The sequence below is a fragment of the Leptonotus elevatus genome, chromosome 18 (genome assembly GCF_054856555.1).
Source record: "Leptonotus elevatus isolate MCC_2025b chromosome 18, RoL_Lele_1.0, whole genome shotgun sequence".
In the NCBI taxonomy this organism is placed as follows: Eukaryota; Metazoa; Chordata; class Actinopteri; order Syngnathiformes; family Syngnathidae; genus Leptonotus; species Leptonotus elevatus.
The window spans coordinates 18,042,233-18,067,757 of record NC_141256.1 but is presented as its reverse complement, the minus strand read 5'-3'; the positions used below and the strand labels follow the sequence as shown (position 1 = coordinate 18,067,757).

The following is a 25,525-nucleotide window of genomic DNA, read 5'->3' as shown; positions in this document are numbered from 1 at the left end:
GTGTGTAAGTTGGATTTTTGGTGCGTGTCCAATCAGATTTCAGTGTCTATGTGTCGCCATGTCAATGTCATCTGCCCATGGCCCAAGAAATGAGCGGTGCTGCCAACAGAGACTACATTGGCAGCGTGCAGCCGTTTCTTCGACCAATCAGATTTCAAATGAATCCTCAGCTAGTCCTCGGTGATGTCAGCAATTTTGAGTCCTCTGATTGGCTGGTCAGAGAAAACCAAATTTGACGTTTGTTTCAATCCGTTTAGCGTCGAACAACATTGTCTGAAGGCAACGTGTCCTGCCGCAGACTGACACTTTCCCATAAGAAGGACAAGATGCACGGATGGCGTCATGGATGTTTTGTGCATGATGTCATCGACCGACGAGAATGTCGGACTTGATGGACACACACAGGAACACGCATGCAGTTGTGAGGATAAAAAACATCAGGAGCATTTCATTGACATACCGTCCAAGGCCTTCAACACTAAAAAGAGAAAACAAGCTCATTACAGCCTGTACACGACACTCGTGAAAAAAAAAAAACAACATACGGAGTGACATTTCCAAACTCACACGTGCGCTGGTTTCCCATCAAGTCTTCACTTTCGGACTCGTCCGGGTAGATGGCCGTCACGGTGACTGTGTACTCGGTGTCCGGGTCCAAGTTCTCCAGAAGATGTGACGTCTCGTCGTTGCCCAAGATGGACTGTGCGGTGACAGACACAAAAAAATGTGACAATCGGCAAGTAAGCTCTTTGGATTTGATTTTCAACACTCAGCTCTACTGGAAGACATGAAACCGACGCTTTGCAGTTGCACATTTTGGTATTTTAACTTGGGGTGGCAAAATGTGTGTGTTAATTTAGAGTTAATCGCCCCTTACTTGGAAAGCCTGTGCTGGCGGAATTCCAGCAGACACGTCCACGTCAAAATGTTAGCAGTAATAAATGTAATAATAATGCATATATTGGTGGAGACGGGGATCAAGTTGCATTTTACACTTTGACAAATGTGCAGAATTTCACAAGTTACTTCATGTTAAAGATAATATGAAAAGAAAAATGCACTGAGCTGTCAACAATGTTTTAGAAATGCAATAATGCCATCTAGTGGCAGAAAAATGATCTCAACACAAATCAATATCACACTCGTTTTTTACATGACATATTTTTAATTTTAACTCAATTTTATGAATTATTATGAAATGACTGTATCAATGACTTAAAGATGCAGCCATGTTTCTATTAGTTACATTTTTTTTCCACTTTTATGTTAACAAGAGTATGAAAACTTTATATTTTATTGTACATTTAGAACAGATATACAATTTCCAGTTAATCGTGAGTTAACTATTGAAGTCATGCGATTAATTACGATTAAAAAATGCCTGACATCCCGAATTTGAATATAATTGAATTAAATCTGACGGTTACCCGTGTGCACGCATGTGTGTGTGTGTGTGTGTGTGTGTGTGTGTGTGTGTGTGTGTGTGTGCAGCTTACAGACTGGAAGTCAGTGTGTCCTTTCTTGGCCCAGCCGATGCGGTAGAGCGCCACGTCGGGCGCTCCGTGCTCCCACGTGGCCCTGAAGGAGGTCAGGTCCACGTCGGAGAACCTGAGGTTCTTGGGTGCCGGAACCACGTCTGTTGACAGAAAGCAGGACGAGCGCACGTGACGTTAGAGCCGCTGGGAAAATGGAACATTCCGCATTGACTTGGTCACTGAAGGCAAAGAAAAAAAATAAAAGCAGAGCAGACCCGTGACCGCCATTCCAAGCATGGGGTTCCCGGGACCCTCGTCATACACGGGGGTCACGGCTACGTCGTACTCCGTCTGGGAGGTGAGGCCCGGCACGTCCAGGGTGGTGACGTCGCCGAAAACTTCCAGCTGTTGTGGGGGAAAAAACTTGTCAAACATTAGGACTGAGGCCAAGACGATGATTATAATGACGGCGTAATAGCTGCAAGTCCCGAACATTAATCATACGGTGAACTGGAACCATATCACCGCCGCTATGTCATACATTTTGAAGACATCCGTATGCAGAGGTTTTCACAAATCCAAGTCCGAATTTGGACTTTTGCGCCTTTAGTATAGTAACACGTTTGGCCACAACAAGCCAGCTGGCAGCACTGAGCTCTACTGGAACAAATGTAGCATAATTAAGACCGAGAAAAAGAGGCTGCGATAAATGATTCAAAGTTGTTGCCACAAGGCAAAAAGATTCCGTGAGGATTGCTGTCTGCTTGGATTTGAATGTGTTGCTGCTCCTCGTGTGTTTGCAATTACTGTAGCATCTATGCTCATTTATGTTAGTCTACTTATGATGTTTTGTGTTAAATGTTTAGCATTTAGCAAGTAGACTAGCAAGATGAACTGACATTGTTGTATGTTCTGTGTGTTAACGTAGCAGCTGTGCACATGTCCACTTGCAGATTTGACCTATTCAATCTATGGGAAGGCAACGTATGACCACATTTTGGCCAAAACACCCACTTAATCATGATTTTTCTAATCCTTATGCTTATTCATGTTTTAAAAAAAAAAACATGGTAGTTGTAATGAGCTTTAAATATTAGCAAATTTCCACTACATCATATATACACAGTATGGATGTTTTTCCCGTGTAATGAGAAGTTTGTTCTCATATGCGCTGAAGCATATTTGGCGGAGGTGAAAGCACACTTGATGCACGGAAGGCTTTTTTCCATTTCGGCGGGAGGCCGACATATACGGCGCTGAGCGGCAGCAGACGGCAAAAATTGGCCGCGGTCCGGCGCGGAAGCGGCAACGGAGGCGAGCGGGAGGCTCGGGCGCTAATCCCCAAGTCGACAAGCGAGCGGGGCTGCTTCGTGTCATCCATCACGACTGGCTGGAAAAGTCCGCCCGGCGTGCCGGCGTGCCGCGTGATTTGTCCCAGACGCTTTGTCCTCCCCGTGGGCGAGGAGGAGGAATAATGAGGACGGAGTGGCAGCGGGCTGACGGGAGGCGGGGGAGGAGGAGAGAGGCCTCTCTCATCGCGCCGGCCTCTCCGCTTTCCACAACTTCATCCCACGCAATGGCTTTCCTTCCTTCCCAACAACTTGAACAGCTACGTGTCCACGGAACAACCACGTCACTTAATTATTCCTAAACCCAACTCATTCACTAAAAACTCTCAAGTACGCTACTAAAAACGTTCACTTGAGTAAGTAGAAATATTCTTTGAAGTGCTTAAAGGGGAAGTTCTCAGTTTAAAAAACAAAAAAATTTTTTTTTAACTCTATTTGTCACACAGCAACCCCCTCCATGGTGGTTTACAGGCCCCGCCCCAAAAAGTGAAAATCACCCTACAGAAATAAAAAAACATTTCTTGACTCAACGTTGGGTCAAATTGACCCAAGTAGAGGATCGGTGCACTTCTGACCCAAATGTTTTTAGAGTATACTTTAGAAATTCCAATTCAAACTCAAAAATTTAAATTCTGAAATCCAAAATGAGAAATTCTAATTTAGAAATTCTAATTCAAAATTTAGAAATTTGAATTCAAACAAAAATTGAAATTCTGTCATCTCTACTCACAAATTCTAATAAGAAAAAAATCCAATTCAAACTCAGGAATTAAAATTCAGAAATCTAAAGACAGAAATTGAAAAAACACGTGTGACTTTAGCCGTCACGCTACAGAAATACAATACAAAAAAACCCAATCATTTTTGGCTGTATTTTGGTGCGTGAAGGCATGTTAGACCGAGAGTTGGCAACTTTGCAGACGAGCCGGCACATTTAAAAAAAGGGACGCCTGCCGATTGTCTTCTGGAACGACGGCGCTGGAGGTCAACGCACCTCTTTGGCGTCGGCGTCCTCGGGCTTGTAGGTGATGATGTACTTGCGCACCAGGCCGGGCGCCGCGTCCCAGTTGAGCTTCATGCTGCTGTGAGTCACGCCGCTGATCCTTAGGGCGCCGGCGGGCGGCATGGGCACTGCGGGGCACCCAGGGAGGCAACACAAAGTAAAAAATAAATAAGAAATCATGACGTGCTCAACAGGAAAATATTAGATCAATATTTATTTTCTTTATTCATATATTCGGTATCAAAGTAATCCTATAGTAATTGAAAGTAATGAGTGACATCACTTGTTATATTCTGGCACTTGGATGACATCACTAAGTGGGAACGGTATGGGAATCCATTTTGAAAGCAAGACGACAGCACAAACATCATCTGGATTTGATTTCCAAATCGATAGCGGTGGTGGGGGACGCCACTCACTGGCGCCGCGCGCACACGTTTACATACCGTGGCAGCATTTCTAACGTGTGGAACATTCTTGAAAGAAAACACCACTTTTTTTCTTTTCTCTTTTTTTTTTAACAGAGATGCCTGAATTTACGCTGAACAATCCCCCCAAAAAGTTTCCTGCCAGGTGCAGTTGAACTCTTTGCTGACTTCAGCTTGCTATCAACACAAGCCGTCATTTTCCACTTCTATATCAAACGCTGGCATTTCCAAATCTGGAAAAATATATTTCTACCCACGATCTTGCCAAAAGTGTTCACTCACCTGAACCTGAGTTTTTTTGGTGTCAAAAACAGTACAACTTGATTATTTGTCAACATATTTCCTGGTTTGGTCTGCTAAATAGGGAAGCCCTTCTCTGATTGGCTGATAAGTTTCAGTTGAAAATATCCACCAATGAGCTGGTATGAGGTGACATTTGTTGGGGTTTTCTAAGCTTGATGCATCAAAATGACGTTTCAAATGGCGTCACTTGCCCTAAAAACTGGACTTAAATATCTCAAATGCAGAAATGATTGGCGGGAAGTGCAGTGCGGGCAGAAGATGAGGTCACGAACATCAGTCATGTTTGGTCTTGAATTTATTTCTTCGGGAGGATTCGGTCCCAAAGCCGGCTAAAAATGATGTGTTGCGTCAGGAAGGGCATCCGCCGTCAAAACAAATCACGCGCATGACCTGCCGTGGTGACCCCTGGCAGGAAAAAGGCCAAAGTCCCTTCTTCTACTTTTTGTTGTTGTTGTCCGGGAGCCCTTTGAAGTGCTCATTCCATGTCTTTGACTAAATTCCACAAACATCGAGGCCTGGTTCCCAATTTCTGATCTAACTCTTCCCAAGGGTGCTCTAAGCGGGTCAAGGCTCTGTTAAGGTCAGACAGCAAACTCTTTCATCCGTGTCTTCACAGTTCTTGCATCGTGTCATGTTGCAACAGGAAAGGCGGCTCCCACAAAGTTGAAAGCAAGACATCGAAAAGCTAAATATTGTTGAACGGAACTCTAAATGTTCTGAAGGCATTTCGGACAATTCCATGTTCCCTAGTTTGTGGGAACAGTTTGCACAACGCAAGTTGGGTGGACGGCTCTGCACGGATTCTTGACCTCCAAGCTGAAAGAACACCTTTGGGAAGACTCGGAGCGGAGACTTTGAGCCAAGAGTACGACAAAATTGGATCTTTCCCGACGACTGCAGCCGTCAACCCGTGGGCAGTATTTCATTTTGAATGGCTTGGTCAGAACCATCAAAAGGCCCAAAACGGGTCACAATACCGCCTTGGGGTCAATGGCAGTGAATGTTCATCTGCCAGTCAAGACAGGTGAGCGAATACCAAGACTGGATGATTTGTGACATATTTGTATTTTAGTTGGGACTTCACTTGATTAACTCAATGACTGACAGCCATTTGGACTGAAGCAACCCCCTTCTCTCCCGGCTGATTTTGCAAGGCCCACAGAATATTGTGTTCTATTGCTATAAAAACACGACCCTACCAAAAGAAAGATTTGACTCTCTTCTTTCTAGCTGTTTCCTCATGATTCAAAAACCTGTTGAAAACACTGAGGAAAATAGCTTGTTGCAACATGGCTGATCTCTTATACTCTGCTGCCACCTGCTGGCCGTTTTTGTAATACTAATTTATTCAAGCATTCGCTTCAGTTCACAGGCTGCATCAAAGTCTTCTGTATGCTCTAGCATTAAAAAAAAAACGTATAAATATGTTTTTGGGACCACGGCAATATTTGAAAGAGAACGTGTTTATAAAGGCGTTAACTTGAGACTGGCTTGAAAGTTTACACTTGAGACTGGAGACCTCGTCAAGTTCCAAAGAGCCGAGTGAGCGTACATACCCGTGACTCCGGTGCTCTTCATGGGCTGGCTGACGGCTTCTCCGTGCTGAGCCAAGACGGAGACGGAATACGCCGTGTTGGGGAGCAGCTGCCCCAACTGAATGTCGCTCACGTCGGCTCGTACTCGCACCTGCGAATGGACGGCCGGGAAGTCGGATTAGAGCGCCTCGTTGCATTTGTCCGGCGAGCGTCTTCGCGCTTGTGGCCTTTACCTCTTTGTCAAGCTGAGGCCCGGTGCCGTTGATGGATTGGTAGAGCACGATGTAGCCACTGGCTCCGCCCACCGGCTGCCAGCGAACCCTCATGGAGCTCATGGTCTCGTCGTAGACTTTCATGGACGTGACGGCCGGCAGCGGCACTGGAAGGGGACGCAAAGGCTGTCAAGGACCTAGATGGTTTTTCACAAAAACCGTTATGACTGCTTGGGGACTATTTTTAACAGCAATTACGGTAATACGCCTGGAGGTGGCGCTGTATCGGAAACAGTTGGAAGTTGCCCCTAACCTCATCAAAGAAGACAAGTCGCGAGTAATGTGTTGGAATTGCTTACTGATAATTCCATCCATTAAATCGTATGAAGCATTTAGTTTCCATTACTATCCGTCTTTGCTGAGGCTGCTTCCGGTTCGATTACAGGTTGGTCAAACAAACCGACTATTATTTTTTCCTGTACATTCATGACGACGTTTCTATTTTGGTCCATAACGTCGGTCAGAAAATTGGCAGAAATGCTGATCATTGTTTTCCAAAGTTAAAGCAGATGTTTGCAAAAAAAAAATTGTGTGTGAAAGATAATCTGTCTGCTTTCATAGAGAACAACAGAAATCAAATAATATTTACTGTTGATCAAATCAAATCAGAGGATTTCAATAATATTAAGCTTAACAATGTCTGAAAAATGATTAATCGCTTGTCAAAATAGTTGCAGATTGCTTTGGTAATGGATTACTTGTCAGCTAATTGATGAATTGTTGAGGACCTTGAAATGAAAAGTTACAACGTGCACATTTAGGAGCTACTTTCCATTGGATGGATTTGATGGACAAGACGTCTTAAGACGTTGGCCGCTCTCTCGACTGGCGAGGAAATTCCTCCGGCGGAGTTGGACCAAGTGGCTGGGGAGAGGGAAGTCCGGGCTTCCCTCCTTTGCCCTTTAATTTGCTGTTTATAGTTACTAAAATAGCAAAGAGAGATCCTGTATTTGTACTTTGTATTTTAGTATGTAAAAAAAAAAAAAAATCAACTAAAAGCATGTTGCTACTTCACAGAAAAAGTTAGCTTGAGCCAGTGAGAGCGCGCGATTGGAACGCTTCCACTCGAATGGAGCCAGGAAAAATCCTCGAGTCATAAAAGCACTTTATGCATCTTTACATGAAAGTCCGCTTGAAGTTCCCAGTCAGCCGCGACATGCCGACAGCATCGCGTCACGGGACCAGCTTTACGTGACAGTCGCCCGCCTCAGATCAGACGCTAGCTTGACGTGCTAAGAGCAGAAATGTTTGGCCATCGAGGCAAGAAGAAGATCACGCAAACAGCGGCCGAGGAATGGAAGAAAGCCCGTCGTTAAAAGTTTCGGCGCTTCTCTTTCAAGCTCGACTTTCGCGGCGGCAACGCGCGAGCCGAGGGCGAGGAGGGCGAGTGCTTACAGGTGGTCTCGCGGCCCACCAGCGGCTCGCTGCTGCCGTCGTCTCCCAGCAGCGAGTAGACGCTCAGCGCGTATTGCGTCAGCGGCTTCAGATCGTCCAACACCGTCGACGTGGTGGCGCCGTCCAGCAGCATCTGCGGCAAGAAAAGCACAAACGCTCAACAGCCATTTTTCCCAGCGTGTCGCTTTGACCCAGTTGTCGCAGGTCTGTCGCCATCTTCATCCAGCACTCCTGGGGTTCTCCTTCACGCCTTTTTCTGTCCGTGAAGTAAGCGATGAACTGATGAAACTGGACACCGACGAATCTGCCGGTTCCGACGGCTTTTAGAACCCATGCTCTCGAAAGCCGCTGCTCATATTATTGCCGTTTCAAAACTATTCAATATGCCTTTGCAGGCAACCCGATTGGAAGTCAGCAATGGGTGTCCCCGCTTTTCAAAGGGGGTTCTGACACAGATCCAAAGAAAACGGCCATGTTTAGCCCCATTTTTGGAAAGGCTGATGCATAACCAGCCGAGCATTCTCCAAAGTTCCAATCACATCCTCTCCGATTTGCAGTCCTGTTTCCGGCAAGGCCGTGGCTGTGTTGCAGCTCCAAAGAAGGTCCTGGATGAAGTCATCACCGCAATGGACAATAAACAGGTCTGCATTGCCACCTTTGTTGACTATGTTAGCTATATTGTAATGCTAATTGCTGCAAAACGGAAACAAATAGAAATAGACTTTTTTTCCTGATGAAAGAAGAGACTCGAATCTTTCTTTTGATAGGTTTCATGTTTTTTTTTTTATAGCAATACAACACGATATTCTGTGGGCCTTGCAAAATCCGTCCAAATCCAGTCAAACAGCCGGGAGTGAAGGGGATTGCTTCAGCGAAAATGGCTGCGAGTGAATGAGTTAAAAAACTGGACACCCTCTTTTCATTCAGCTGTCCGACTTGTGACAAATGCTTAATTTCAGACTCACCAAGGTTATCTTTACAAATGAGCGAGCAGGCCATCGCTCCAAGCACGGCGACTTCATCACTGGTTTGTCTTTATCTATAAAACCTTTCTTGGCATGACACCCTCCTGTCTGTCATCGCTTCTTCATCTTGCTCAGAACATTTACAGCACCGGGTCCAGTGGGCTCATTAAGTTGATCCCTCCAAAAACACTCACGACATTTGGCCGTAATTCCTTTCCATTCGCAGCAGCAAATGATTGGAACGCCCTACAAAACAAACTCAAACTCATTTGTCCCACGACAGCGTCTTTGTTCAAAAACAAGATTCAGGAAATTATTGTTATTGTTAATATAAGCACGAGTGTCTTTCTCTTCTTTGTCTTATACTTAGGTTAGGGTTACCAGGCTTACCTGGTTAAAAAAAAAAGGTTAAATCAAAATGAAAAAAATAACATAAATATAAATACTCCATTACTGCTGCCAGTTCTCTTTTCATTCCACATTACATCTCTTCATTTATTTTTGGATAGCCTTCTTTCGATTCTGGCAGTCGGAGACAACCGCGAGCGAGCGTGTTGCCATATCACAATATGAAAAGAACCATTGTACGATTGAAATGAAATCTTCACTTTTTCTCTTTTTTTTGTCAACTAATCTCTTTTTCTTTTTTTGTGGCTTACTCCACGTAAACGCGTGAGTGTTTTTACCACCTGTGGTCAGCGGCATCTGTTTCTTCTCCAAATAAGAACTTCCTGCCTCACAAGATTTGACAGCCGACCCCGCAGACAGAAAATGATCAAACTATGAAAACATCTGTGATGTGACGTCCCGTCTTTCTGTGCTGATTACGTGACGGAAGTTGCAACTGTCAAGGAATTTACGTTTCAACATATTTTTTGCATTTGTTATCTCAGGGGTGGGTAAAGTGTTACGTCATCAACATTCTCCTTTTCCTTTGGGCTTTTCCCTTCTGGCCAATCAGTTGCCTCCATCGAACCCCGTCCTCTGCATCCTCTGCTCTCGCACCAACTTCCTTCACGTCCTCTTTGGTCTTCCTCGAGACCTTCTGCCTGGCATTTGGAAAAACTCCTTCTGCATCCTTCCTGTCCCTCCTCTGGACATGTCCAAACCGTCTGAGTCCGGCCTCTCTGACTTGATCTCCAAAGCCTCTAACATCTGAGCTGTCCCTCCGACGTACGCAATTCCTGATTCTATCCGTCCTGGTCACTCCCAAAGACAACCTCAGCACCTCCAGCTCGCTCTGCCTCCCGTCTTTTCCTCAGTGGCACCGTCTCCAGACTAAACAACATGGCTGGCCTCACCACAGTTTGATCAACCTTTCCTTTCCTTTCCTTTCATTCGAGCTGAAACTCTTCTATCGCACCTGACACTTTCCTCCATCCTGCCTGCGCACGCTTCTTCACTTCTTTCCCACACTCTCCATTGCTCCCGGACCGTTGACCCTAAATACTTCAGCTCCTCCACCTTCTTGGTGTCTTCTCCCTGTCAGCTCACTCTTCCACTCGGGTCCCTCCCATTCACGCAGAGATCCTCCGCCTTGCTACGGCTAACCTTCATTCTCCTCCTTTCCAGGGCAAACCTCAACGATTGCGTCATCAAACACTCTTGTAATATTTGGATTCTTTTAACCATTTCGACCAAAAATGGGTACAACAAAGTGTATTTGTAATTGTTGTGTCCCAGTTAATAATTCATCCCTCCGTCTTCCTAACCGCTTGTCCTCACAAAGGTCGCGGGGGGGGGGGGGGGCGCTGGAGCCTATCCCAGCAGGCTTCGGGCAGTAGACGGGGTACGCCCTGAACTGGTTGCCATTTGTTAAAAACATCTTTTAAAAGTAAGAATGACTTACAATATGAAACACTTGAAATCCCCGTTTGAACAGGTCCAACCATCGCAAACGTGCCCGCCTACGTGTTACATACTGTGACTTTAAAACCCAAATTCCCAAACGATGAAGTCATCCTCGTCTGCTGCATTAGTCGCTAAACGCTGAAAGAAAAAAAAAAGATTGAACTTTGACCTAACTACGAGCGTTTTTATTGCTGCGGCGTATGAAGTCTGAAATGTGTTCAAATGTAGCATTCCAGCAGCATCTTGCAAACGTAGCGCAGTCATCATTCATGCGAATAAATCTCTTGTCGGCGCCATTTGGAAATAAACTCCGCCGCGGCCGCTTGTAAATCCGCGTAGATAAGAAGTTCACAAAAAGTAGGCGGCGTGTAAATACGATATAAGTCGAGTGCTTTGCAGTTCAACGTAAACACACGTGAGCAGTTTGAGACGGACGTAAGTGGATCCAGAGGAGACTCGGCTTGATTATCGTATGACATCATCCCGGCAATAAAAAACGGGAAAGACCAGAGCCAGCTCCCCGTCGGGAGGTCGGAGGTCAAGTGAGACTAAAAGCCCGCGTCGTGTGAGACTATCCAGTGCTACAAGAGACTGTGCTGCATAAAACATGGTGCAATTGTCAAGAAAGGCTTATCGGCGATTTCAAATTTGGAATCGTGGTCAAACCGATCATGAAAAGCGGTTGCCGAACCCGGCGCAGTTCAGTCGGGCCTATTGGATCTATTTCAATATGTGGACTCGCTTCCCAAACTATTCTGAATGACTTCAACAATTAGGAGAAATGTGAGAAAATGTAAATGGCTCGATGAGAAGAGTGCATAAAACTGTGTGGTGACGGGTTTTAGAGCCTTAAAGCATTTATAATAAATGTCAAACATAAAGCTAACGACTTTGCGGATTTCATTTATTGCGGGTATTTTTTGGAACCGAACCCCAGCGGAAAACGAGGGAACGCTGTATACTGTAATTGTGTGTCAAGTTGTTTTGGTGCGTACCTCCCGCGCGGGTCCTCCGTCCACATCAACGTAGACAAGCCGGAACCGGTCGACGGGCGTTTGTGGCGCGTTCCAGGTGGCACGGAAGGAGCGGTGGGTGACGTCGGAGGTCACCAGGTCGGTGGGCGCTTCCAGCGGTTCACCTGCGGGGGAGGGGGGGAGCAGCGCACGGGCGTGAACGTGACGTCCACAAATCTGACAACAACGTCGGCATCTGTTTGGCCGCCTCGGCGCTGTAAATCACTTTTTTATAGATTTGCTCTCCAAAGTGATTTAGTGTGGCTGAGTGGAATGTTCCACTCCGAGAAGTGGATTGTGCTTTCGCAGCTGGACGTGCCGTGGACACCGTTCGACAAATTGCTGCTGTGCCGAGTGACACAGGACAAATACTTTGTTATTGTTTTTTCAAGTTCTGTGCTTTCTATAAGTTTGAAACATTGGCGTCGTCCAGTATTCATATTAGAGGTGCAACAGTTAGTTGATTAAGTGACAACTAATTAGGAATACTTTTTTCAGACCAATACTAGTATGAGTATTCATTCAGTAGTGATACTTTTGATATACAATATTTAATTTAACAAATGAAAAAAAAAACATTGCGAATTAAAACTTTCTTCCCAACTCCAGCCGAGGGGACTTACTCAATGTCGGATTTTCTTTGCCCTCTGTATCGGTAGCTGGTATTGGCAGCATTTACGAGCACTCAATACAGATATCTGGTACTTTCCCATCCCTACAATGAATCGCAAACCAAACTAATCGGCATCTATTTTGATAATCAATTTGATCATGGTTTAGAGACCTTGGATTTCAGCCTCCCAACAGTAAATCGTCTCCGATTTGTGTCGTCTTCCATTAGGACAGATGGATCATCTTTGTGGGTTTTTTATTCAAAATAAGACATTTGCCAACATCTGATTTTCATTTGGGCAACATTTTTGCTGATTTTCTGACGGATGTTTCATTTCAATCCATTCATTCAAAATCAGGACATGATTGGCAATGATTCAGTTCCTGGTTTGGTCCGTGCAATCTTTCAAAAAAAGTTCAATCAGATTGTGGAAAGTGTCTTATTTTGAAAGAACACAAAGCTCATCAGTTTGCTTTCATGTTGGACGACGCTGAAAGTTGCATCGTTTTAAGTTCAACAAGATCTCAAAATGATCCATCGACGATCACATTTGAATTTATTAGGTGTCAATTAATCGATTGATTTTTGCACCCCAAGTCGTACTTTTAGCAGTCGTTTAATCCAATATCTTGACTTATACTAATGTACAAAGTGTGAGTACTTTTGTCATCTGTGGTTGTTGTCAATTGGATTGAAAATGAAGCAAAAAGTGATCAAGTGAACTGAATGGAGTAAAGAGTGACGGCCCCTCGGGTGCCTTTAAAAGACACAATAAAACCGGGGGGGGGGGGGGGGGGGTAATGATGTTGTCACTCTTTCGAAAATTCCAGAAGAGGCAAACTTTGTGAAGTTTCCACCTGTGCAGCAGGACTCGTAATTATGGAAGGGTGTAAATCTGACCGAGAGCAGCCAAGAACGACGGCGACCGGGTCACAGCTGCTTGCTTGACTTTTCTTTTGCAAAAACACTAAAAGATCAAATTGATAGATTTCGAAATGTCCGTGGAGATTCTCGGTCATGGAAAACCGCAAAGATTGAACATCACTTTTTTTTTTGAGATGCTAATAAAAGTCTAAATTGTGTTGCTTTTGAAAGTCCTCTTTGTCAAACTTTCGACAGATGAGGAACGTTACGCCATCACTTCTCACCTAACGTGACCCAACGCTCAGCCACGTCTGACGACAACAAACATCATCTTGTGACCACTCGGGGTTGAGCTCAACTCAATTTCATTTATAAAACACGAGATGTCATCCGCCTAGCAGTGAAAAGAAAACCCAGATTTTCTTAAGATGGAAGCCAGGGGCAGCAAATACAATGAAAACAGTAGGGGCTCCAAAATAGAACCCTGTGGAACACCATATGACAGTGGCAGTGAACCACTTCAGATTTTTTTGCCATTGACGCTAACTTGATTTATTTATCTAATTTGCTATACGCAAAACATGACGTGAGCTAACCCAAAAGAAGAAATCCTGAAAATGACCATAAAATATACACAAAAGTGCCAAAAAAAAGCCAGAAAATGGATAGCACAACAAAAAGGCAGAAAAAATGTCAAAAACAGTCATAAAAACACCAAAAAAGGAAGAAAAAAAGCAGATAAAGGCTGAAAAATCTAAAAATGTACAAAAAAGGACATTAACTAACACGCTCTTTTTTTTTTTTCCTTCATCACAATCTTCAAATGTTTTACGGCTCCAGTCCAGACAGAGGTTTTTATTTATTTTGCCGGAAATGACTCTAAAGACAGCAAATGTTGCCGAGCCCTGCCCGAATGGATGGATGGTTAAAGGTGCGCTGAGTTTTTCCCACCTGAGCCCTTGACGCTGTTGCACAGGTTGACGGTGAGGTCGTCGACGATGTCCAGCAGGAACTTGAAGTCGTTGACGTTGTACATGTGAATCTCGTCGGGGTCGGAGGCGATGGAGCGCAACTCGTTCTCATCTGCGTTTTTCACACCTGGAAAAGCAGATTTGCTTTACTTGATGCTGTTGTTTTTTTTGACACACGCAAAAAAAAAAGAGAACTGACCGATGGCGTAGAGCTCGATGTCGCTGTCTCGCAGGTTCTGCGAGTTGGTGACGATTTCGTCCTGAGACTTTCCGTCTGTGATGAGGATGCCGATCTTGCGCGACTCTTCTCGCAGTCCCACGTTAGCTTTGAAATTGTTCTCCAGGATGTAGCTCAGCGCCATTCCTGCGGCGCCGCGGCAACACACGGGGATTCGGTTAGCTGCCAATCAGCAGGAATCTCCCAACGCGCGCCTGTTAAAGGCATTTCTGGATGCTTCCCCTCGAAACATTTCCAAAACAGACACACACTCCACCGTATGTACATTTACACAGCAGGAAACTTTTGGTCTCTCTAGTACTCAATACTCTCTCAAGCACGACACGCCCACTTCCTGTCTCGCTTTCAAGCACTAAATACTTCCTCACGTACTACCGACTCATTTCCGAACATTAAATAATCCTTCATTAGTACTAAACACTCTCCAGAACTGCACAATCTGTCATTTCACCAACAGGGCGAAAATGCAAACTACACACAGGAAGAACGAGGCTGGGATTCAGACCCAGAACCTGCAAAGTGCGAGGCGTCACCTGTCATGGTGTTCCCTCCTTTGTACGGCAGGTTGGCGATGGCATCCAGCAGGGAGGCTTTGGTGGCGTGGGCGTTGAGGTGCCACTCGGTCTTGGGGTCGCCGCTGTACTGAGCCAGACCTGCGCCAAACGTGACAGCCAATCAGTGGGCAGCGCTGACTTACTTCATTTTTATATCCTGTTCAAGAACGGGAATTACCAATCTGGACACCAAATTCAGAATTTAGGAGCTATTTGACACATTTTGGCATGTCAATTTCTGTAAGAATGTCTCTTTTTTTGCGTGGTTATTATTTCATTTTGATCAAGTGTTGAAGAAGCTGGATTACCAATCTGGATTTTATCCGGGCCAATGTCGAAGACGCTGACCATGCGACTGATGAAGTTGCGAATGGTTTTGAAGTTCATGCGACCGATGCTCCAGGAGCCGTCCACCAGCAGAACGATGTCGGCCTTGGTGGCGGTCTTGCACTGAACGTCTGGCGACAAGGACAAAAGGCACAACTGAGCGCCCGCGTGGCAAAACCGGCAGCTCCCCAAAGCGCCACAAGATCTTACGAGTGGGAAAACCGGAAGAAAAGACCACAGAGACCAGACAAGGAGCACTTTATGTATCACACGCGTCAACATTCACAACACTTTGGCAGCCTTTTTGCTTGTGTTCGCATCCGGCGACGTTTCGCTGATCCACGGCTGATCTTCCGGATTATTTCGCCATTTGGTGGCTCCGGAAAACCTGTTGGGCTGAGAAATGGCGGCTGCGCGGCGAGCCTTTTAAAATCTGGAGGGTGCAAATGACAAGTTAGAGGACAGCAGATGCAAACATGGAGGTTGAGCACATGTCGTTACTAACGTGACTAACGTCGTAACTGGGATTTTCCGCCGATGACATGACATGCAACTGGCAAAAAGTAGTTCCGACATCATTTGTTTGTTATCGTGGAAGAATGAGAGCCGGCGTATTTATTTCCTATTGTGTCGATGTGGTTTGATTTCATGGCCACAATCAGAACAAGTTTGACGCCGCTGCCGTAGATTCTCAGGAGCTCCATTCCCAACTCCGTCGGATGGCTCGGACCCGTCAGAGCGCGCCGCTCCGGTAGCAGGTCGTCCGCGCGTCTGCTCCCCATTAGGGCGCAAATTCCCGCCCGGGGTCAAGCGTGTCCTCGGGCCCTGAGAGCGGCGTAACATTTTCCGAGCGGCGCGCATGCACCAATTCTCGGGGGTAGCCGACATTCCGCATCATTAACGGGCCGTACGTAATTGTCAGCTTTTTCCAGTGTCGGAGGAGACGGCGACGGCGACGGCGATGACATTTCTCCATGATCAACACGCCGAAGACACAACAGGTCGAGACGCGCCAAATATGGAACATGTGTCGAGCTCGCTTTGGCGACACTCAATTTCACGGTAGACACCATTTTCAAATGTTTTTTTTAATATTCTTTTATACTCTTTGACATGGCAGATAGCGGTTGCTTCACTCTAAAAAGGTCAATTCTCACTTTACTCTTTAACGCTGAGGCTACCATTTATATTAGTGCACATGCATGAAAAGCTACGTAAGCTGCTACATATTTGGCCGGCTAACGTCACGCAGTTGGCCGGCTAACGCTGCCCTAGAAACAAACGAAACGGAGTTTGATAAACTGAAAAACTGATCAAAGCGTTTTATCAGCAAACATTTACCATTTTGATCAAATTTGATTTTGCATTTGTTGGACTAGAACATCGAGTAGCTAATTTGTGTTGAATCGGTCATTCAGTGGCTAATGTCAATGCGAATAGCAAACGCGGATCTTTGGTTGAGTCCGAGTCCATTTTTTGACATTATTTCTACGTACGTACTACATTGCTCCCTTCTTTGGCGATATCATTTTTTTTTTTTTACTCCATTGATACACTCCTTAATTCACTAGTTAGCAGTTTGTACCCCATTGCCAAGCTAAATGGCAGCTAACATTTCAGACTTCCTCTCTGCCATGGGTGGTAATTGCGAGCAGGGAGCGTTTTTCTGGCGGCAGCGACGTTTCTCCACAATGAACATGCCGAAGACACTGGAGTTCAGGACGGTCCAAATATGTAACATGTGCGGCGCCGGTTTGGGGTCACGCTTCCAAACTGCGCTTCCCAAACGACGTTTGCGTGGACGCTTGCGCACATCTGGGGCGGCTGCACGTCCGTGAAGGCTGATGGAGAAAAAGCGGCGAGGTGAGCCAAACAGCCCTCAGTAATTAGCCGTAATCGTGATCATGTGCGCTTCTCCGTGACGCTAATTGACTCCGACAACGCCAAGTTCAACCTTCTGGCACCAATCTGGGAGAAGTCAAGGCGAGTACGTGCCGCTGGAAAGAAACTTAACACGGTCGACAGACGCTATATTAATTACCAACAAGTTACATTCCAGAAGGCCGTTCGGAGCTCCTTGCTTTGCCGGACCGCGCCCACTTTACGCCGCCCTGGAAGACGCTCGCTTTTTCTTAGTTGTTTTTTTGACTTCCGACTTCCGGGTTTCACACATCAGCGTCGTTTCCGTTGCCACTGATGGTTGCATTCCAACACTCGCACCCTCACACCCCTGCGCCTCCAACCGCGCGCTCCCGCCGATCTCAACTCCCTGAAATGAACGACAACTGAGACAGGCACACGACACACTCGCACCCGTCGCCGGGAAGGCGCAACCGAGGGGCACAAGGGCGAAAGCGCAAGAACTGGGACGCGGCCCACACGTCGCAAACAGGGAACGGAAACAAAGCTGAAGTGTGAAAGTCGGAAATCCCGCCTCCTCCGTGGCATATGGCCCATATACAGTATAAAGGTCATTCTCATATCATTCGATCAATAACGGTAAAGACGTACCTCACTGAATTTCATTTTCAAAGTCAATTCATTTGACTGAAATGAGTATTGGAATTTGAACGATCGCTACTTGTCATTTAGCGAAACCAAATTGCTACATGCAAATGTCGGTAAGGTGAAGGTCCATCGTGAAGTGTGCGGGGGGGGGGGTGCCATCTTTACCAGAGGGACCCAACGGAGGCGGCTCGGGAGCGTCGGAGAGCGTGGTCTTCTCCTCCCCCGCCAGAGCCGTACTCTGGCCTCCGTCGAACATCCCAAACACAGCCACGGAATATTTGGTTCCAGCCCTGACACAAAAAACATTCCCGTCACATGCTCACGCCAAAAGAGGTTTTTCCCAAACAATTCCCGGATGCTGCAGAAGCACCTACATGGAACCTTCCAAGTTGGACTTACTTGTGCATTTTCTACGTTCTGCAACTTGGTACATTCCATTTTGGACTTCAATGCTATTCTCTTCAACCTTGTCCACAACATTTGCAGACTTGTGGTTGTTGTCATTAGACAGTTGCTTCATTGTTTAAAGTGGATTCTAAGTTGTTTGAAGAAGGTCGGCACAATGTTTAAAGTGGTTTCTGTGCTCGCGGGACTGGTTGCGATGTTTTTCAAGTGGTTGCTATGGTGTTTCAAGTGGTTGCTAAGGCTTTGACCTCCAGCCCCGGATGGTGTAAAGAGTATTTTTGCAGGCTACCTGAGACCTTCCTGGTGAGTTTGTTTTAACCTAGAACCGGTCATCTGCTATTTGCATGCTAATGCTAATGCTAATGCTAATGCTAGCGCCGCTCACCTGAGCTCCTCGAGAACCACCGTGTTGTCAAAGGGGCCCACCAGCATCTCGGCCAGGTTGATATCGTCCCCTGTGGGGTAAAAGGTCACCTTGTAGCCCCTGACCTCCCCGGGTGCCGGATCCCACGACACCCTGAAACTGGTCTTGGTGGGCTCTGAGGTCTGAAGGTTCCTCGGAGACTTATAAGGTGACACTGGAAGACAAAGAACCCGTTCAGGATGTTTTCCGTTAGCTTGCCTTTAGTGTTTTGCATTATACGTTAGCATTAGCTAGCCGACTTTCGTTAGCTGACATTTTGGTGTTTTAGTATACGACACGAGGGGTAATATTATTTTGTCTTACCTGTTACATTTACAGTCAACTTCAAGTGCGAGTCACAAACTGCACTTGAACACACGCTGCCTCTTATTTAGAGAACGGTGCGAGTTTTTTATTTCTTGACAGCAAGAGCGTGAGAACAGGTGCCAAAGAATACTTTACAAGATTTGTTTTGACAAGTCTAAGTGTGTTTTACTAAGTTCAAATGTGTTTTTTGAACGCGTGGGAGGGGTCAAACTGGAAGCGTCTTTAAAGAGTGAGAGAGTCTTCTTCTGGTTTCCTCAAAAAAATGCTTTTGACATTTTGTGGGTGCGTGTAAATGTTGACTGTACTCAAATGAGTCACAAATGTTCACAGGAGCCTCGTTAGCAGTCTTGACGTTTAATTAGAGGACCCCCCCCCCCCAGGAACATCATTTTTCTCATCAAGTCTACAGAAGTTGCGCAGTGGGCACCTTCTGCCAGCCAGCACAATTCAACGCGGAAGGAAGGAAAAAGTGTGTTAAGACTTTACAGGAGGGAAGGAAACCATTTGAGAATCTTGCCGGCGCAGTTCAAATGGATTTGCGACATCCGTAGCTGTTAATGGCAGTGAACGAGTTAACTTCAAACGAGTTAGCTTTAAGTCATCGCAGCCATTTTGACTGAAGCCACCCCTTCGCTTTACTGGATTTTCATTCGATTTTTCCAAGGCCCACAGATATATTGTGTTGTATTGCTATAAAACAAACAAACATGAAACCTACCAAAAGAAAGATTAGAGTCTCTTCTTTCATCAGGAAAAAAAAATGATATTTGTATTTGTTTCTGTTTTGCGGCAATTAGCAATTAGAATATAGCTAAGTTTCCTCATTATTCACAAGCCTGGGGAAAAGAGCTTGTTGTAACATGGCTGCTCTCTTATACTCTGCTGTCACCTGCTGGACGTTTTTTGTAATAACTTTGCTTTAAGTGACCTCTTCAGGTCAGAGGCTGCATCAAAGCCTTCTGTATGCTCTAGCATTAAAAATAAAAAATAAACGTTAAAAAAATTTATAAGTACATTTTTGGGACCATAGCAATATTTAAAATAGAATGTTTTTATATAAGTTTTTAGGAGCAAATGAGATAAAGGGGACGTCAACCCCCCCAAAATATTTTGGGACAATAATGTGTTCTACGCAGTCCCACCAATCTAAATGTGGCATTCTGGTTAATATTGCACTCATGGAACATGAATTCAGCAGCAAAATCCAACCGTTTTTATCCATCTCATGAGGCGGCCATTTTGCTGCCACTTGCTGTCGACTGAACATGACATCAATGTTGCTCAGGTCTCAGGGAACAGCCAATCACAGTGTAGCTTCAGACAACAGCTGAGCTGTGATTGGCCGTTGCCTGAGCAACATTGATGTCATCTTCAGTCGACAGTAAGTGACAAAATGGCCTCCGCCTCAAATGGACAACAAAAGGCAAGATTTTGCTTTATAACTCCTATTTCAAAAATGTAACATTCATCATGTTTAGACGAGTGACGTATTGTCAAGAAATGTTCAAGGTTGACTTCCACTTTAAAGGTGTCATTTCGATGCTTTGATTTATGACGACTTCTTACAGCCATTTTGTTTTCTCGCAATTGTAAACATTGCGCAAGCGCTGCCATGTTTGCGTGTGTGCTTGGAGGAGGCAACGTACGTGTGCTTCCTACGCCTTGCCTTGCTTTTCCTTCCCCACGTTTGTAGATGGGATGGACGGTGATGTGGTAGGAGGTGAGGGGTTGCAGCCTCTTCATGACGCTGGAGGTGACCCCCGCGGGGACCTTGAGGACCACCTCCCGCCCGCCGGCGCTGGGGACGTATTTCAGCCGGTAGTGCAGGACTTTGCCGGGCGCCGGCGCCCACGTCACTCTCATGCTGCGCTCCGTCTCGTCGCTCGCGCGCAGCCGCCGCGCCTCCGCCGACACTGCGGGACAAACGGGCGAGGCGACGCTGAAGACGGACCCAAAATGGCCGACTGCCAGAATGCTGCTTTTCCAAAGCGAGTCATCAGAGCGCATGGCAAAAATCAAGAAGCCATCATCAGTGAGTGCGAGACCACATTTTCCTTTCCGCCAATAAAATGGCAATAAAATGGAATGAAGGCTTCACTTAACATGCTGTTTACAAGAAAATATTTCAATGTGTAAATGTTTCCTACGCTTCCATTTTTTACTGATGGAAAGAAAGCACACATCGTCACGTGCACCAACGCCACGCCGCACACATGAAGACGTGCCCGCTCGCTACCAGTAATCGCCAATTGTCAAATTCATCCAAAACCATTTTTTTACTTATCGAGATACGTACTGAACGAGAGATGTTGGCCACGTATCAATCATCATAACTTGGTCTGACGTCACTGATGATTTGTTGCTTCTTGGAATGTCATTAACGTGGATCATTTGGACTTTGGAGTGCTTTTACATGTTGTTGCATGTAATAAACATGACAAAAGCGACAGCTGTACCATATCGAATCACAATCCCACTCAATCGAACTAAATTGAGTTGGGTCAAAAATAACCCAACGATGGGTCAAAAATGGACCGATCCTCTACTTGCGTCTATTTGACCCAACTCAAGAGTCAAGAAATGCGTCTTTCAGCGTAAAGCAACTTACAAATATTAGTCAGTTGTTGTTGTAAAACTTTTGGATATTTGCAGCCCTCGCCGCAGTTGTGTCCTCATTGCAGTTGCGCTGCGGCGTTCTTACCGTCTGTGGTTTCATATCCAGTGAGCGGCTCGCTGTCCTTGTGGTCGTAAGCGGCCACCACCGAGACCTGGTAGAGCGTCTCGGGGCTCAGACCGTCCAACACCGTGTCCGTTTGGTCTCCTCGGACCATTTTCTCCCCGGACTCTTCGGAATACGCCGACTGCCATTTGACGCGGTACGTCCGGACGTTCCCGGGAGCGGCCGTCCACCGCGCCGAGAAACTGCGGTCGGTCACGTCTCGGGTGATCAGGTTTTGAGGAGGACCCACCTCTGCCGGCACAAAGTCAAGATGGTCAACACCCGCTGTATCGTGATGTAAAAGCAGTTTCCAAACATGTTTTCTTTGGTCTCAAATGGCAGATGTTCACCAACCGCTGGCGTGTTTTGGAATAAATGGATTTGCTGTCGTTTGTAATCTTTTCCATGTTGCGTACGGTGACAATAAAAAGTACTCAAGGACTTTTGTTTGGAATGACCTGCTTCCTCAGCGACTGGATTCCTTTTTCAGACGCCGACCTGACATCAAGTTGAGATTTACTGGCCCGAGCGATTGCAGAGCAGACACACGCTCGCGTTCCCACAGCATCGGTGGAAAGATCGCGGATGCTTATTATCGCCGCGCATGAAATGATTTGTTTTGCCGACGCGCCAACTGAAAGACATCTCGGGACAAGTCGGCTCGCTGGGTGCCGTTCAAACGCCGTGACACCGAAAGTGCTTGAAAATGTGACAAGGCGCAAAGCAAGCGTGAGCAAATAACAGATGAAAGATGTCTGGCCCAGGAGAGACGCGCTTTCTTCCCGTGCGTCGTAAATCCAAAGGAAATAAAAGATGCTGACTGTCACGTATTCAATCGGGTGGCGGCCTTTTATTTTGACAGGCAGACGCCGCCGCTGGGCCTTCGCCACCGCTTCTGCCATTTTTTATCAGCTTCAAGTGGCGCTGGGAGCCGCAGACCAGCATCACGTGGAAGGCCGCATATATTCAACACCGCATGGAAGATGTGGCGCTGCTGCCGACGGCGCGCAGACATTTTTCCAGAGTCTCAGTCGAGACATCTTTCAATGCCATTAAGTCAAAAGGCTCTCCTGTTGCAACGCTGTCAGAGCTCGTGTCAAACAAACATTCAGAATCCGTTTCAAAATGGGGAAGCGAATTGCCGTTTGTGGCCTTAACCCCAATTTGAAAACATTCGACACACGCGCAACCAGGAAACGCTTTTGTTTGTCCATTTGTGGGAGGTCGATTAGATCAAATGGACGGACGGACAGACAGGCGGACAGACGGATGGACGGACGGACAGACGGACGGACGGACGGGCGGGCAGGCAGGCAGGCAGGCAGGCAGGCAGGCAGGCAGGCAGGCAGGCAGGCAGACAGACAGACAGACAGACAGACAATCTGGTTTGCCCTTCAGTTGTTTAGTCTCACCCAAACCGCTGGTTCACAGACAACAAAGACCCTAAAAATCGCAAATGACTGTGGCTGTTATGCTTAATGCGTGTGGTTTTTGGCACCGGCTGAGTCACAGCAGCAAAAATCCAAACAGTCCATTAGCCATTAAGCACAGTTAGCCAGTAGCGGGGGAACATTCAGCAGCTAAATCGGATCAGATGTTTTCCTCACAACGGGAGGTTTAGGTTTTTTACTTTTAAAGCGAGAATACAAGACCGGAGTTGAGAAAAAAAACAACAACACAACAGTCATGTTGCGTAACTGCTGGATGTGAAAATGCTGCTAAGTGCCTGCTAACTGCCCGCTAACTACTTACTCGCTATCGCTAACGAGGTCAAGCGGTGAGCACACGGCTCATTTGGAGGTTCTCGTTATTTGTCTCCCTAAAGAGAAATTATCAAGAAATATATCGTGGCTCATCTTTTGCAATTCAACCACAGAGTTGCAGATGTTTCTTCTTCATCTTTTTTTTTTTTTTAAATGTGTTTTTAGAGTACACTGGCAAGACGCACGTTAAAGTTATGCGCCACAGAGCTTTACTGGAAGTCATGCAATACAATTAAGATCTTAGAAGTCATTTTCATATTATTCAATTAATAATGGAAGACACGTGTATTTTTTTTTATTTTATCTTTTCTCAATTTAGCATTTCTTATCGGCCATATGTGTAAATGTTGGCAGGCTTTATGTCCCTTTTTGGGGGGAGGTTGGCGGAACAACTTTTTCAAAATGTTTTTGTATGGTCCCTCAATATTGCAAGTTTTCATGTATTGCGGGCGGATCTGGAATGTATCCCCCTGTGAAACAGGGGGGTTCATTGTACAAATAAGCATACATCAATCACATATGAACTCGGGGGGGACATTTGCGGCCTGCCGTGCACTTTTATTGGCTTGCTGCACATTCTAAAACTAAAACGAAACAAGGCTCACATATAAAAGTTAGGAGAAAAAGTTCAAATGCCAACAGAGCGCCATAACCTCTATGCTCATTTCTGTTAGCCTGTCTATGGTGTTAGCATTAAGCTAGCGGACTTTAGTTGTACGAAATACGGTTTGTTTAAACATTTTAGTGTTATATGTTGTATTCTTTATCCTCTGCAAAGAACGACTACCGGTATATGAATCCCACTCAAGTTCTAGGCAGGGCACGCGCCGCTGCAATATAATTGGCTGCTGCTTCCAGGCAGGAAAGTGAGAAGTATGAATTGGCCTTTATACTGCCCACAGGTGGCCAAGGCAGTGCAGCGCATTGAATTAAAAAAAGTGACAAAATTCACGTTTTAATTCTTTTAAATTCTGTTTAATGATGTCATCACTGTATGTTTGTATAAACTAGTATAATAATATAACAGAATTCAATTTTTCTCATTTAAAAATTTTGGGGGGTGGTTTTTGTGGCTGACTGGAAGCAATGAAAGATTTTTCAGTTTTGCTTTAGGAACAAATTCAACTCTGGTTTTAGTTTCATTGTCATCCGAATCTTGTCATGTATTGGTTGGATTTTGGCAGTTAACGGTTGCATTTCAGTGCGAACGGTAGGACAAAATAAATCCTGATTTCTGATTGCGGATCTTGACATAATAATCCTCATTTACCGCCGGTTTAGTTTTGCATTGCGCGTGACGGCGGTATCACAATGAGTGAAAATTGCGGGCCGGCCCGTCCGCCGGCTCGCGGCGGAAAGTCTGCCGGCCTCCTGCATTGTGTAAACTTGGCAGCGCACTTGTTCCATCTCCCATGAGACGCGTCAAGAACCCAGACCAGCCCGGAAGACGCTCTTTGTGCGGGTGGCCCACAACAAAAAGCGTCCATCCGTCAACGTCAGTCGAGATCGAGGAAGGCACTACCGACGGTTCCGTGTGAACAGCGCGGGTCAGAGTGGCTGCAGTGGCTTCACTTTAAGCCTATTTGCGGTTCAAATACGATGTTCCCACGCTATATCACCAATTTGCATATGTGCCAATGAGACTTTACATAGATGTGATCGACTGGATTGGATCGGCGGATCTTCCAGAAGACTTGCCAAGCCTGGTGGTCTGGGACGGACTGGCAACCAAAAATCGGACCAGGAAAATATTCTACGTTTAGCCTGGCGGGGTGGCAAGAAAAGCCTTGTGGGCCGCCAGCTTTTAAAAAAAAAAAAAACACTGGGGGAAACCCTGGCATACTTTTCTCATTACCATGGATGTTGAAATTGATCAAGAGTACTTTTCACCACAGTTCTCTCCAGCTTCCCAATTGATGACTTGCATGAGGATCACTTTCAATCACACTTTCTGTGTCCCCTTTTCACACGTCCCAAATTTGGCCAACTGTGAAACATCAATATTTAGGGGAAGAAGCAAATCAGAGATCTCAAAATAGAGCTAGAAGATAACTACAATTAGACATGCAAGAAGAAACCTAGCGTTGTAGTCAAGACATTATCGAGATATTGAGACTGAGACAAGACCAAGACTGTAGACCAGGAAAAATCACACGCACACACAAAACAGAACAAAATGAGCAGTATCAGCAAAAACAAATTATGATATGTTGTTTTTTGAAATTGCACAATGAAACAAATGTC

The 25,525-nt window shown here is 45.7% G+C and overlaps 1 protein-coding gene across 6 annotated transcripts in view; it reads right to left on the bottom strand.

The window, feature by feature from the left end:
* The window catches only part of col12a1b (collagen, type XII, alpha 1b), a 75,026-nt gene that overhangs the window by 32,062 nt on the left and 17,439 nt on the right, over nt 1-25,525 (bottom strand). For 5 of the 6 annotated variants that reach the window (XM_086060556.1, XM_086060558.1, XM_086060557.1 and 2 more), the window contains 17 exons: nt 21,501-21,770; nt 20,446-20,712; nt 18,455-18,647; nt 17,830-17,954; nt 15,138-15,287; nt 14,809-14,928; nt 14,237-14,401; nt 14,018-14,164; nt 11,572-11,714; nt 7,761-7,893; nt 6,327-6,472; nt 6,115-6,244; nt 3,819-3,955; nt 1,751-1,880; nt 1,497-1,636; nt 568-700; nt 461-478 (listed from right to left, as the gene is read on the bottom strand). In XM_086060556.1, the coding sequence (XP_085916682.1) occupies nt 461-478; nt 568-700; nt 1,497-1,636; nt 1,751-1,880; nt 3,819-3,955; nt 6,115-6,244; nt 6,327-6,472; nt 7,761-7,893; nt 11,572-11,714; nt 14,018-14,164; nt 14,237-14,401; nt 14,809-14,928; nt 15,138-15,287; nt 17,830-17,954; nt 18,455-18,647; nt 20,446-20,712; nt 21,501-21,770 (2,547 nt within the window). The remainder of the gene's footprint in view (nt 1-460; nt 479-567; nt 701-1,496; nt 1,637-1,750; nt 1,881-3,818; nt 3,956-6,114; nt 6,245-6,326; nt 6,473-7,760; nt 7,894-11,571; nt 11,715-14,017; nt 14,165-14,236; nt 14,402-14,808; nt 14,929-15,137; nt 15,288-17,829; nt 17,955-18,454; nt 18,648-20,445; nt 20,713-21,500; nt 21,771-25,525) is intronic. The other variant, XM_086060555.1, reaches the window with a different exon arrangement.